This window comes from Camelina sativa, chromosome 2, assembly GCF_000633955.1.
Source record: "Camelina sativa cultivar DH55 chromosome 2, Cs, whole genome shotgun sequence".
Lineage (NCBI taxonomy): Eukaryota > Viridiplantae > Streptophyta > Magnoliopsida > Brassicales > Brassicaceae > Camelina > Camelina sativa.
In genome coordinates this window covers 14,463,876-14,476,305 of record NC_025686.1, presented here as the reverse complement: position 1 = coordinate 14,476,305, position 12,430 = coordinate 14,463,876, and the positions used below count along the sequence as shown (strand labels likewise).

The 12,430-nt window shown below is 35.2% G+C and overlaps 2 protein-coding genes and 1 long non-coding RNA gene across 4 annotated transcripts; 2 read left to right on the top strand and 1 right to left on the bottom strand.

Moving 5' to 3' along the window:
- LOC104724848 (high-affinity nitrate transporter 3.1) lies at positions 247 to 1,364 on the bottom strand. Its single transcript, XM_010443404.2, has 2 exons — positions 1,092 to 1,364; positions 247 to 927 (listed from the first exon to the last, which is right to left on the bottom strand). The coding sequence occupies exons 1-2, from the start codon at positions 1,240 to 1,242 to the stop codon at positions 446 to 448; spliced, it is 633 nt and encodes a 210-aa protein (XP_010441706.1). The 5' UTR covers positions 1,243 to 1,364; the 3' UTR covers positions 247 to 445.
- On the top strand, positions 5,147 to 6,710 carry LOC104724828. Of its 2 annotated transcripts, none has more exons than XM_010443388.1 (7): positions 5,147 to 5,256; positions 5,555 to 5,620; positions 5,695 to 5,808; positions 5,887 to 5,940; positions 6,022 to 6,072; positions 6,169 to 6,333; positions 6,435 to 6,710. In XM_010443388.1, the coding sequence occupies exons 1-7, from the start codon at positions 5,167 to 5,169 to the stop codon at positions 6,567 to 6,569; spliced, it is 675 nt and encodes a 224-aa protein (XP_010441690.1). In that variant the 5' UTR covers positions 5,147 to 5,166; the 3' UTR covers positions 6,570 to 6,710. The 2 variants fall into 2 exon arrangements, with proteins under 2 accessions (XP_010441690.1, XP_010441682.1); XM_010443380.1 differs by having other exon boundaries at positions 6,160 to 6,333.
- On the top strand, positions 12,006 to 12,260 carry LOC109127668. Its single transcript, XR_002034222.1, has 2 exons — positions 12,006 to 12,071; positions 12,190 to 12,260. It is a non-coding gene; the product is annotated as an uncharacterized LOC109127668 (long non-coding RNA).

Below are 12,430 nucleotides of genomic sequence, written 5' to 3'. Positions count from 1 at the left end.
TCGCTGTTGGTTGTGATTGTGGTTAGGTGGCTAGTGGGTATGTGACCACTAATTATAGTTTATTTATTATATTATATTTATTATTTATTATTTATATTTGAAAAAAAAAGTCAGTCGTTTCACAAAGTAATAGCTGAATTGTATTTGTGGTATTTTGAATACGATTTACATAGAACTTTCAAATTCCAAACTTTGTGAAACAAAGTGTGTAAGAATATATATCAAAAAGTATATAAGAATATAGAATTCACACAACGCATCACCACCGTAGGATTAGTTTTGCTTCGTATGAATGGCTTAATGGTACAAACACATGAAAAAAAAAAAAAAAAAACACATAGGGAAGAAGTAAGCAACAAGACAAAAGCAATTGGTAAACAAGAAAGTTCAAAGTCAACGCTTTTTTTTAGGGGTTCAACGTCACAAACACGCAAAGTAAACAGACTCATTTGCTTTGCTCTATCTTGGCCTTCCTCTTCTCGTTGACAAAGAAGACGAGCAAAGCCAAAACGGAGAAGACACTGAAGCAGACGGAAGCAATATCTAGGGACTTGTGGCGACCACTGATAGCCTGAACGCTGAAGAGGCTGGTCGTCTTGGCTTCGTTCGTGCTTTGTCCAAAGGCAACTTCATGGTCGTGTTCATCAACCGCGTAGGCACGAACGAAGTAGGTTCCGGTGGGGATGTCACGCTCAAGGATCCAGTCAATAGATTGAGTGGTTTTGTCATAAGGCCTGGCCACGATCTTGTGTGGGCAGGTCTTGTCTTTGAAGAGCTCGTCATGGGTCTTGCGCCATGGTCGGTCAACTTGGCTAGGTGGAGCGTAGCATAGCTTTACTTTAATGGTTTTAAATTCAGCCTCCTTTTTAGACCCCGTCGAGCTTAGCTTCCATGTAATGCTTATCTTGTCTATTCCGGCATCCAAAACTAAAAACCACCACATATCCAATATTGATCAGCCTTGATGTAAATTAATATTCTTATAAATTAATGTCAGGTTATATCATTATTATTCACTTATTTCTAAGTAATTACAACTAATGTTTTCAACACTAATGATCATGAATGTCTTTTAGAAGAATTATACTTACCCACACCAGCTCCTTCTCGGCTTGGTTTAGTGGTGACCTCAAGTGAACCTTTCTCAAGCTCGGAGAAGAGCCTTTCTTTTTCTGCCCCATGGCTGGATTGGATCAGTGAGCATATGAGAAGTGAAGCGAAGAGGATCTTTTGGATCGCCATGGATATCCTTGAATCTGAATACCAAGATATTAAGGCTTATGAAGAAAAGAGGAATATGCCTCTGTGTTTTGCTGACTTTTATGTTTGATAAGAAAAGTGGGGTGCACATTTATGTCTTTATATAGTGATTTATGGTAATATCCTTGAATCAAATAATATCTTGGGGTTAGCATAAACAATTAATAAGGACAAAGTCAACGGTTTGGTCTGAGATTACCCTTTGGAAGACTTGGGAAGATTGTGTTCCCTCTCTGGCACAAGTGTCTGTGTTGTCTTCGTCCAGCTGAGATGGCTCCTAAACATGCCAAAGGATGAGATATGAGTTTTAGTTTTATAATTTAGCAACTGAATAATTCAGTTTCAGATTCCAAACAATTAAATATTCCTTGACACATCGCTATAAGATACTCTACATATTCTAATTGTATCCGCTTTTTTCTATGAATCCTTCAGAAAATATACTAATCGTTTAGAGAATGATTTTTCTTTCCAGAAATAGTGTATGGAATGAGCAAGACACTTTGGTTCAATTGAAACTTCTTTTTGTGACTAAAATATATCATAGATGAGGATTTTTACACCTCTACAATTCTGAATTATAGGTGTGTAATATATATCATAGATGAGGTTTTTTAACTACCAAAACCAAGATTAATCATATATGTGGATAACGTTTGCCGGAACTACCTGTTAGAAGATAACAAATTATGAAATATTCCAGACATACTCCAGGCAACATGTCCTACGTCCGTATATGGTAGTGAAAGGCTCTTAAAGCTGCAATACTATACATGCGCACCTTTTGCATTCTCTCGTACGACGGAGGAACATGCCCATTTCTGTAAGGCAAAGCGCACGCTCCTCTGACCAAAAGGATATCAGCTAAAAGTCAAATGAGATTACACCAAAACAATCACATCACATCTCATCATCTAAAAGCACTATTTAGTTTACATATTAGACTACGATCCGATCCGTTTGGACAACACAAAAAAATCTAGTATTGAGAGACCATCGTAGGGAAGGTGAAAATATTTACCCAAAAACAGGCAAACATGATCAGTATGTAAAAAAAACCTCAAATATGTCTAATTTAAGCCAATTTATTTTATTTTTTTTAAAGAAAAGAAAATAAAATAAACCAAGTTTGTGTTGACTGAGTGCCAATTTAGATACAAAAGTCAACTTCAGTGATCTATTAATCTGACATTACTATGTTTCTTTACTTCTCGAATTCACACCCCAATATCCCATATAACACAGAAGCCTAATTCAGTCATCAAGAACTTTGACCATCAGCTAAGCCTGCCGACCATGCTCATCGACTTGTCTCAGTGTTACTTTAGCCAATAAGTAGCGACATAAAATATGATACTCAGGCCCTGATTGATAGGGTACTTTTAAGTTTTTAAAAATATTTAAAGCTTTGACAGCCACTTTTGTGCAATCAAACTTTTTTTCCTTTAATAACTAAATAATTTTAAAAGCATTTTTTATTTTCTTCTTTTTACATTTAAAAGCTCTCCAAAAATATATATATATATATATATATATATATATATTTTACATATTTTATTTTTATAAATTAATTATTCTCATTTTTTTTATTTTAAGATTCATTTCAATAATAAATTTTATGTTTTCATCATCATCACTAATAATACTGTAAATGGATTTTTGACTGCTCATATGACTATTTAATAGAAAAAAACATTCAAAACAATTAAAAAACACTATTAATATTTTTCAGAATAATCAATTAAAAATCAACCACCAAAAACAAAACAAAAATCAAAATATTGTTAGTGATATTTAATTTATCATTCGTTTTCAAACAGAATCACATATTTGATTGATGACTTATATTTTTCAGAATTTTAATTTATCACTAACAAAATTAAATTTTTCATTAAAGTACTATATGAATTAATTTCTGACATTATATATATATTCATTATTTTTATTTAATAATAATAATAAAAATAACAGTTATAGCTTTAAAAATTGTTGGTAAAGAATCAGATTTTAACAGTTAAAGTTTCTACAGTTAAATCATCTACAACCAAATTCTCTAAAGTTAAAATTTTAAAGTCAAAATCTCTACGACTACAACTACAAGTAACCGCCGTTATCAATTAAGGTCTCAATTATCCAAAATCCTTGAGAGCTCACTTTTATTACTCATTTGTTTTTTTTTTTATAATTTTTTTATATTACTTATTTGTTTTAACTTCAATTAAATTACCTTTTTCATATAGTTTTAGTTCGCTTTCTTGGCATTTACCAATTTTGTTTTAGATTTAGTTTACATGACTAAATGATTTTAATTAGTTTCAAATTTATCTTTTCCCAAAAAATCCTTTAATAATTTAACGGAAACATCTTTAACAGCCAATCAAATTGAATTAAAAATATCATATCCAGTTGAATTGGGTTTTAATCATCATATTTCACCTCCCATCTCGTTTGATTTTTTTCTTTTCAAAAAATTAAATCATTACTTAAATGTAATTAAGATATTTTAAATTAATCAAAAAGAAAAGAGAACTATAAAATCTCGCAGACGGATTAAGATTGATGTTAGGACGACACATTTATTCAAGAGTTGATTCATCAAAACATGCAAAAATCTTTATTTGACACATGGAATGTTAATAGGACGACATGGTTCAGTTTAACTCCGTCAAATGTGCATTTTCATCTATATAAAAATAATAAATCACAAATATAATTGAAAAACCCTGTAATTAATCTGCCCACATATTTTCTTTTGTAAATGTAACGCAATTGCATAATTAATTAGCTCAACGCACATACTGTATTTGCAATTGCATTTTTATACAAAACACTCACAATTATAATGTAAATTGCCCATTTTTTTTTTTTTACAAGTATTATCTTTATTGATTGATCCAAGCAAGTTTACAAGCCCAAAATCAAGGTCCAAGAGATTACATCAAAGGAATAAGAAGATAACACTTGCGCTTCTAACGTGTCAATAACAAAAACACGTGGTGTAACCATGTTGCAAGAGAAGCGATAGAACTTTTCGTCATCCTTTACCGTTGAAAACTCCGATACCGGTGAACACTATTGACGCCGAAAAATGTGTGAAGCATCAATTTTTGGTTGTTTCTCACCGGAGACTGCAAAAACAGATAGAATGGATCCAAATACAGGGATTTCAACCCATCTAATTTTCCAAATCATCAAACAATGAAATCTGGTAAAATCAGAGAAAGGAAAGAAATTTGATTGATCCACCAAAGCTTGTTCGATCGAAGCTCCATATACATCTAGAAAACGGCTACAGGCAATCTAAATATGCTGGAAATACGTCTTTTTTTCATTACCTTTTTGTCATAATCATATATGATGATTTGTTGTAAACCACAGATGTTAAGAAACAAAACCGGCGTGAGAACATCCGGCAAAGCCCAAGTCACTCGGGACAGCTAACTATCAGACAACACCGGCAAGGAAGCGCCGACAACAAACACGGCAAGGAAGCGCCGATAGTAAACACGGCAAAGAAGCGCCGACAGCAAACACGGCAAGGAAGCGCCGTTACCAACACGGCAAGGAAGCGCTGTTACCAACACGGCAAGGAAGCGCTGTTACCAACACGGCAAGGAAGCGCCGTTACCAACACAGCAAGAAAGCGCCGTTACCAAACCGATCATTGTTGCTTTGTAAGCCAATCAATATCGGACGAGACATCGACGTTCTCCCTCTCTGAAATATTTTAGAGAGAGAAGAGAGAGAGAACACAGACCCCGTAAATTGCCCATTTATATAGTAGTATTTATTAAAAGTAGATTAACAGATATATGTAATTAAAGAAAAGATGAGAAGCCCCTTCAATTTATATGACGACTTTGTCACTCTGTCTCTGGCGACTCTCTATCTTCCAGTGCTCCAAAAATGGCGTATTCTAAGTCACTCATCTTTCTGTTACTCGTACCTCTTCTCTGTTACTATTATACACCGATAACGAAGAAGCTTCTTCCTCAGGTAACGGTTTATTGGATCTCATATGAAGTTATGTAAATGTTTCTTTGTATGGTTTCTGAGAAATTCAGAAAAGAAAATTGAGTTTTCTTAGGGTTTAATATATTTGCAAAAGGATATCACTTTGTAACGTTTTGTTTCTTCCCAAATTTAAAAAAAAAAACTTTACAATTACTCAGCTGCATCGTGTATAGATGTGGTTGTCTCTTGAAGTGAGATTTGGATCCATCTTTGTTTTTGATTTATTTTTTAAAAATATGTATGTCGAAGAAACTTATTTACTTATTAATGCTTTATTTAGACTGAGAATCCAGTGAAGCACGCAAGTGAAGCAGAAGGAGGAAACAATTATGAACTTCAGAAACAGGTTGGTTTGTAGCTTGAGTTGTGTATTATTTCATTCTTGTTTTTTGTTACCTCAATTCAGTTCTGCATTGGCAGATACTTGAACTACGACAAGAAGTGGAAATACAACGCAAGAGGAGTCTCGAAGTGGAAACTCGAGCTGAAATCGCGGATAAGAAAGTTGCGGAACTTAGCTCAAAGCTTGAAAATGTAAGGAACATGGTGTCTTTGGGATTGATGTATATATATATTCAAAAGTTTACTATTTTTTTTTTGCCTTGTGTTCAGATCGATGGGAAGTGGCTCTTGTCTAAGTTTGGTCTAGTCCCAAATAAAACTTTGGTAATTCTAAAACAAGGTGCATGACATCGATACAATCTTAGTGATTAATCTTTATAAGACCCTCTTTTTCAATGGTTTCAGGCATATATTATGACTCTATGGAATCAACATCTTAGCCAAACTCTTCAAAAGGTTAGTGTTGGACTCAGAATTAACCCTGGAAGTTTTTGGTTTCCGTTAAAAGAGAAGCTCTTTGTTTTTTATTCTGATTAACTTTAGAATTCACAGAAATGGATTCCAAGCATCAAAGATGCGTATGTGACATTAACCATTTATCTCGAGCCAAACGTTAAATACTTAACCGATGAGTCCATCAAGCTGTTCCATACGTGTAAGCAGGCTCTGACCCCACATCTCATCCAAGCATTCAACATTTCATACTACTATCTTGAGGTTAATATGTTTCCATCTTTATTCAATTCGTCTGCTTTCTTTTGACATTACATAAAACATTGTTGTGAGTCTTGTGACCATGCATTGTCTTGCTTTTCTAGGTAAGACAAGTTATGACCATAGGGAAACCACACTTGGAGAAAGTACAAGTTGCCTTGGAGGCATATCTCGAAAACGCAAGACATGGCTTCGAGAAGTGGGTTAACTCGACCAAAATCTTTGGGAAGACAAAATAAGGAAAAGCTTTGCAGCGGGTAGTATTTATTTATTTATTTAATAATTTCAAGACTGAGGGAACAAATTAAATTTCATTGCAATTTTCTAAAACATATTCATGGCATGCGTCTACTATGATCTTTAGTCAAAAATTTCGAAAACATAAATCATATTGATATGAACTTGTAATTAATTATATCATTTGATTTAGAAAAATGAACACCAATCAAGTACGATATTTCTTACCAAAAAAAAAAGAGAACTGAATATATTACAAGAGATTTTTTTTTTTTTTTTGAACGAACAAATGTTATTATTCATTAACCAAAGAGTAACATACGAGGGAAATATGATAGTTTAAAAGATAACATAGGGGCTTCCTAGAAATTAAAACATCAAAACAATAAAGGTAGATAGGGGCAACAGATATTAAAAGCTTGAGAGCTATGGATTAAAGGCTTGACAGCGTTCTGGAACCTGTGAGATCAAAGCATATCGATGCATTTTCCATGAGTAGGTCAAAGGAAGAGAGGATGACCACTGTCTTGAAACAAAGACTAATTAGCAAGGGAATAGCCAAGGCTGGAACTCTCGTAAGAGCTTTGCCAAGGGAGCGAGCAAGGTTGGTGTTTTTCTAAAAATCGGCCACTACAATGGTGGTTGCGATTCTGTGCTTGGATGAGGGTAGTTTGAGGAGGTTGCGGTAATCACTACTTCTTTGAGCAGAGGTCATAACGCCGCTAATCTTCAGGCTTGACTGAGAGAACTTCAAAAAGTTGATGAAAAGTCAAATGGAAACCATAATTAGTAGGCAAGGGAAAAAGAAGAGGTTGATGATGCAGAAGTAACCCCCACTCCGTAGAGGTGGGATCATAATACCAATCTTCAACAAGCTATCTCCTTCTAGGAGGTCATCCTTAAGTGACTCTAGTAACATGTTCTTAACAGACTCTTGGACCAATTTAGCAACAGATGCTAGTTAAAGTTCACTAGTAGTATTCGGACAAGCGGTATCCTTAAGCTAAACAACGGTTGACTAGAAAGGGGAAGAATGGAATTCAGACTAAACCTAGTTACAAGTTGACACTGAAGCAATTGAGCTATTGGTAATATGTAGGATAAATGATCTGGGAGAGCAAGCAATAGAGATAAACCGATTGACAGGTCAAAGTCACTATCAAAGAGCAGCATTGCAAACTTCCAAACCAAGCTATTTAACTGACCTTGACACAAAGAAGATTCAACTACAACCGAAGTATCTAGGGATCTGCTACCGAGTGTAACTCGACTTGACCAAGCAGGATACAAAGATACTAACCGATTTGGCTTTTATATGAAATTAAAACCAGCGGGTCTAAGGCGTTTCCAGGTCAGGAATGACTTATAGTTTATCCACAGTAAACTATCTTCCAAGGTTCGAAAATAAGAGTGGGGAATAGACCTGGGACAGAGGGTTACTGAGAGAGAAGCAGACCAAGGAGGAAGGTTTCTTCGTCAAGCAAGTTCACTAGTGCCAGCGTCAAAACAGAGCTTCCGACCAGCTGCATCCAAGCAAAGCACTTGGTGAGAGGATCTGGATCCGAGGAGCAGAAAGATGTTAAAGTTGACGGCTTAAAGGGGCGGTGAGACAGACGGAATTTGGGTCTAGAGGGACACTGATGGATCTCTGGAGCAGTAACAAGGGGGTGGGAACTCGATGTGATAGATTCACCGAGGGGAGTAACCAGATGCGGAGGAGGAGAAGGTGGTTGAAGCTGACGCATGGGTGGAGATGAGATCTGGAATCTCAAAAGACCTCCGATAAAACTGAAAATAGAAGCGAATAGACTACAGGGGAAGAGGAGGCCACAAAGATGAAGAAACCAAGTCCCAGCGACACCGATCGGGCTCGGCGCCGCTAGGGGAGCAAATCTCGGTGGTTGTGCCAGAGACGAAAGGAGGCTAGGGCAAACTCTAATTATTTATATATTATAAGAGATTGTTAAAAGCATCTAACTATTTACAAAGCTTAGCCATTAAAGAGCTACTTCCATGAGAATTTTGAGGCAATAATGTGTTATTTGAAGCAAGAATACGTTGTGGAATCACATATATCAAAGGGATCCAACCTTAGAGGGATAGTTAAGTAGTAACTCGATGATATGTGTGAAGTTGGGCCACGCATTAGGATCCTCATTCCAACAAGATGTTACTATGTTGGCAAACTCCTCTGATAAGCTGCTGCATTAGGGAACATTCTGTAAAAGAAATATGTTAAAAAAAATGAGTATTCTTTTTGTTTTTTTAGAGGTTGGAATCTTGGTGTGACGACCAGTGCCGGTCTGGTGATGACAACCAGTGCCGGTCTGGTGATGGCAACCACTCTCCAAAAGGTTACAACTGCCATTCAGTCTGTGGGCTACATGAACGAGATTCTAACCTTCCATTAGAATCCTTGTTTGACAATTCACATTTAAACAATTTTTAATTTCATTTTGTCCTCAATTGGTGGAGTAGTACATGTACGCTACACATCTAGAATAGTTAATTACCATGATTTATTCGCCGATGGAAGATTTTGAGCCATACACACATCAAAGAAATACCTTTCTCTTATGCCTTTGTAAAGATTCATATTGCTACAAATATGGTAAAAGTTTTTAAATGTTTTATGAATTTATCCTAATTAGATTGGTTTTTTGTAAGTAACTTTGGAAAGATTACAACATTTCAATTTAGGACCCTATAGTAGTAATCATATTTGCTATGTTCGTCAATATGCACCACTTTTGATAGTGCATGAATAACAATTACCAAAGAAAAAAAGAATTGATGGAATTGTTTCCGACAAGACTAAAGAGACCAAAAATTATCTCAAGAAATTTACGGCTTAACTTAATATATTGTGGAACAATAATGACAGTGGATTGACAAAGAAAACCGCACATCCAATTGATTAATCACGAACAGCTGAAGAGAATACACTAGAAAATTTATTGTTAGCAAGCCAAAAATATATTTATATATAAACTCTTGTCTTTTTGAAACTCTTCATTGATTACTTTTTTAAACTCTTGTCTTTTATCTTTCATTTGATTGATTATCTGAAATCGTGTAACTTTTAACAAGTTTTGTTTCTTAATGTTCAGGAAACAAAATAAGTCATATTCTGGAGATAGTATGCCGCTTAAAGTAACTTAATTCTGACCTCTCGACATGCAAAAGTTAAAAGTCCGAATTGCTCGGTTTTGGACATACCATAAACCAAGATAGACCAAAATTCTATATCATACTTTTGGTGGATAACAAGGTTCTTGCGTGTAACTTATCTAACAACTTACTTGGTATACTATATCATACTTTAATTTTAAACTTACATTTAACTATCAATTTTTGGTTGAAGTTAGGCAGTCGAGAGAAGTCACGCGCATGGATCTCATTCGCGGTGATTTCTCTCTCAAAAACATTTTTCATCTGATCACAACCTCGTGCTCTGTCGGAGAGGTTTTCGGTTGATTCCGGTGACGATGAGGACCCCATGGCTCATAGTGCTTCATCTGTAAACCGTTGCATCAACTAGGTAAAGATTTCATATCAAAATCAAGGGAGAAGCTTTTGCAAGACACTGTCGGTGAGAGTTCCACTGCCGGTGTAGCGATGCAGAACAGAAGAAGGAAATTCACGGCGAGGAACGAGCAAGGATGGTGGTTAGATCTGAAGATTGGAGATTCTAGAGGTTTCGTTGCGCCGTTGTTCGATGGGGGAGGTCGTCTGCGGGAAGGCGGAGCTAAGCCACTGTTGAAGGTTTCCAGATGTACTGCCTACCGCTATTCTTCTTTCACGACTAAGCTTGGATCTCCTCGACAAAGACAAGCTCGTTTATCTTCTTCTTCCTCAACTATGGCTCTACGGTGGCGGGATGTCAACGGATCCTGGATCACCATCTCCGCTCGACTCGCAGCGGCTCCGACTGTTTTTTTCATTTAGAGATTAGGGTTTCTTGTAACCGGTTTATCTTGGTTAAGGAAACCGGGTCGGTTTTGTTTCTGCGGTTTTTGTCGGTTTTGTTTCTGCGGTTTTTGTCTGGTTTGTTGTATTCGGTTTGGGCCATAAGAGGATTGTAAGCCTAAATCCGGAAATAGCATATTGGACGCTTATTTATACAAAGAAACATACTTAGGTTCACTCCTAGAGTGAACCTTCTTGTTCACTTCTTCCTTTTCAACCAATCAGAATCTTCTATACATTATTTTATTTTAAAAAATAAATCAAATTAAATTAAAAAGTAAAACAGATTAAGAAAACAAAATTCTGTATAATTTTTTTTAAGGAAAGATAAATATTTGCTTGGTTTAGATTTACAATTAGAATGAAATGATGTATCGGTTTAGGTTTACAAATAAGGTGATTAAGGTTTAGATTTTACAATTAAAACGAATTTATATGTCGGTTTGAGTTTACAAATGAAGTGGTTAGGGTTTAGATTTTACAATTAAAACGAAATAATATGTCGGTTTGGGTTTACAAATGTAGTGGTTAGGATTTAGATTTTACAATTAAAACGAAATTATATGTCAGTTTGGGTTTATAAATGAAGTGGTTACGGTTTAGATTTTACAATTAAAACGAAATTATATGTCACAGGTTTGGGTTTACAAATAAGATGGTTAGGGTTAGATTTTACAACTAGAATGAAATTATATGTCGGTTTGGGTTACAAATGAGATAATTAGGGTTTAGATTTTATAGTTAGAATGAAATTATATATCGGTTTAAGTTTATAAATAAGCGATTTAAGTTTTTAATTTTATAATAATGTATACAGATTTTGTTTCTTTATTTTATAAGAAATATATTATGTCATGTCAGATTTTCATTGGCTAAAATAAGGAAAAGTGAACAAAAGGGTTTACCTTAGGGAGATATAATTATTCTTTTTCTTTTTGTCTAGGGAGATAGGATACAAGCCTCCATCAGATCGCAGTTAATATCAATATTTCAAGGGAAAGTACGTAGAAGAGGGAGAATGCTACATGATATAATGAACTATGAGATTTCAGATAATAGAGGGAGTTTATAGAGCCAGTTCTCACCCCTACAAGATAAACTTCATGTCCATGACGTATGTCAAGAAATGTGAAGATATTCCAAACTTGGAATTCCGTTTTAACTTTCTCCCATTCTCTGATATACAATCTCGGACTGACAATGACAATGTTTTCATTGTTATATTTTCTACCTCCATAAATATGTTTTTTTTCAACTTGAAACTTTATCTTCGTATATAATTTTTGCCTGAATTTTCCAGACATTATTGGCGAGATCATTGGAATTCTTCTTTCCACTACGATCTCCATCTTCCTCTTTTGCTTCGATTGATTGAGGTATCGCCTCTGCGCATTTGATTTTGTTTTTTTTTTCTGTTGGATCATGACTCGATTCCAATAATCTTCCCTAATTTCTGTGTTGTTTGGTTTATCTCGATTTTTGTTCTAGGGTTTCTATTCATCCGATGGAGCAAACTCTTTCTCCTTCAGGTTCAGGTATCTCGTATAATCACGATCGAGCTTAAGTCATATCCGATTGTTGTTTATCTCAGTTTTTTTAAGGCGATTGATTGATTGATTGATTTAGTTAGTTATGGTGGGTTTTCTTCCGCAGTTGATTCGAAGGATACGCATGGGCTTGTTGAATCCAATGCTTTAGATTCTCCCAGTCCCAGTGTTATCGATGTAATTCCCTTCCTTTTTATTTAGTAATTGAAGTTTGTGGTTCTTGGATATATTCTTCTAGTTGACTGGATTTATTGGTTTTATTTAGCTAAGGAGCTTCAGAGATCTATTCCAACCGCATGGAATCAACGTAGTAGCATCACTGAGTTTGACAAAGAACAGTTCACCAA

Coding starts and splice junctions, on each gene's coding strand:
- LOC104724848 (XM_010443404.2), bottom strand. CDS start 1,242: ATGGCGATCCAAAAGATCCTCTTCGCTTCACTTCTCATATGCTCACTG. Junction 928..1,091: donor CCGAGAAGGAGCTGGTGTGG/GTAAGTATAATT, acceptor GGTGGTTTTTAG/TTTTGGATGCCGGAATAGAC.
- LOC104724828 (XM_010443380.1), top strand. CDS start 5,167: ATGGCGTATTCTAAGTCACTCATCTTTCTGTTACTCGTACCTCTTCTC. Junction 5,621..5,694: donor ATTATGAACTTCAGAAACAG/GTTGGTTTGTAG, acceptor CTGCATTGGCAG/ATACTTGAACTACGACAAGA. Junction 6,073..6,159: donor TTAGCCAAACTCTTCAAAAG/GTTAGTGTTGGA, acceptor GATTAACTTTAG/AATTCACAGAAATGGATTCC.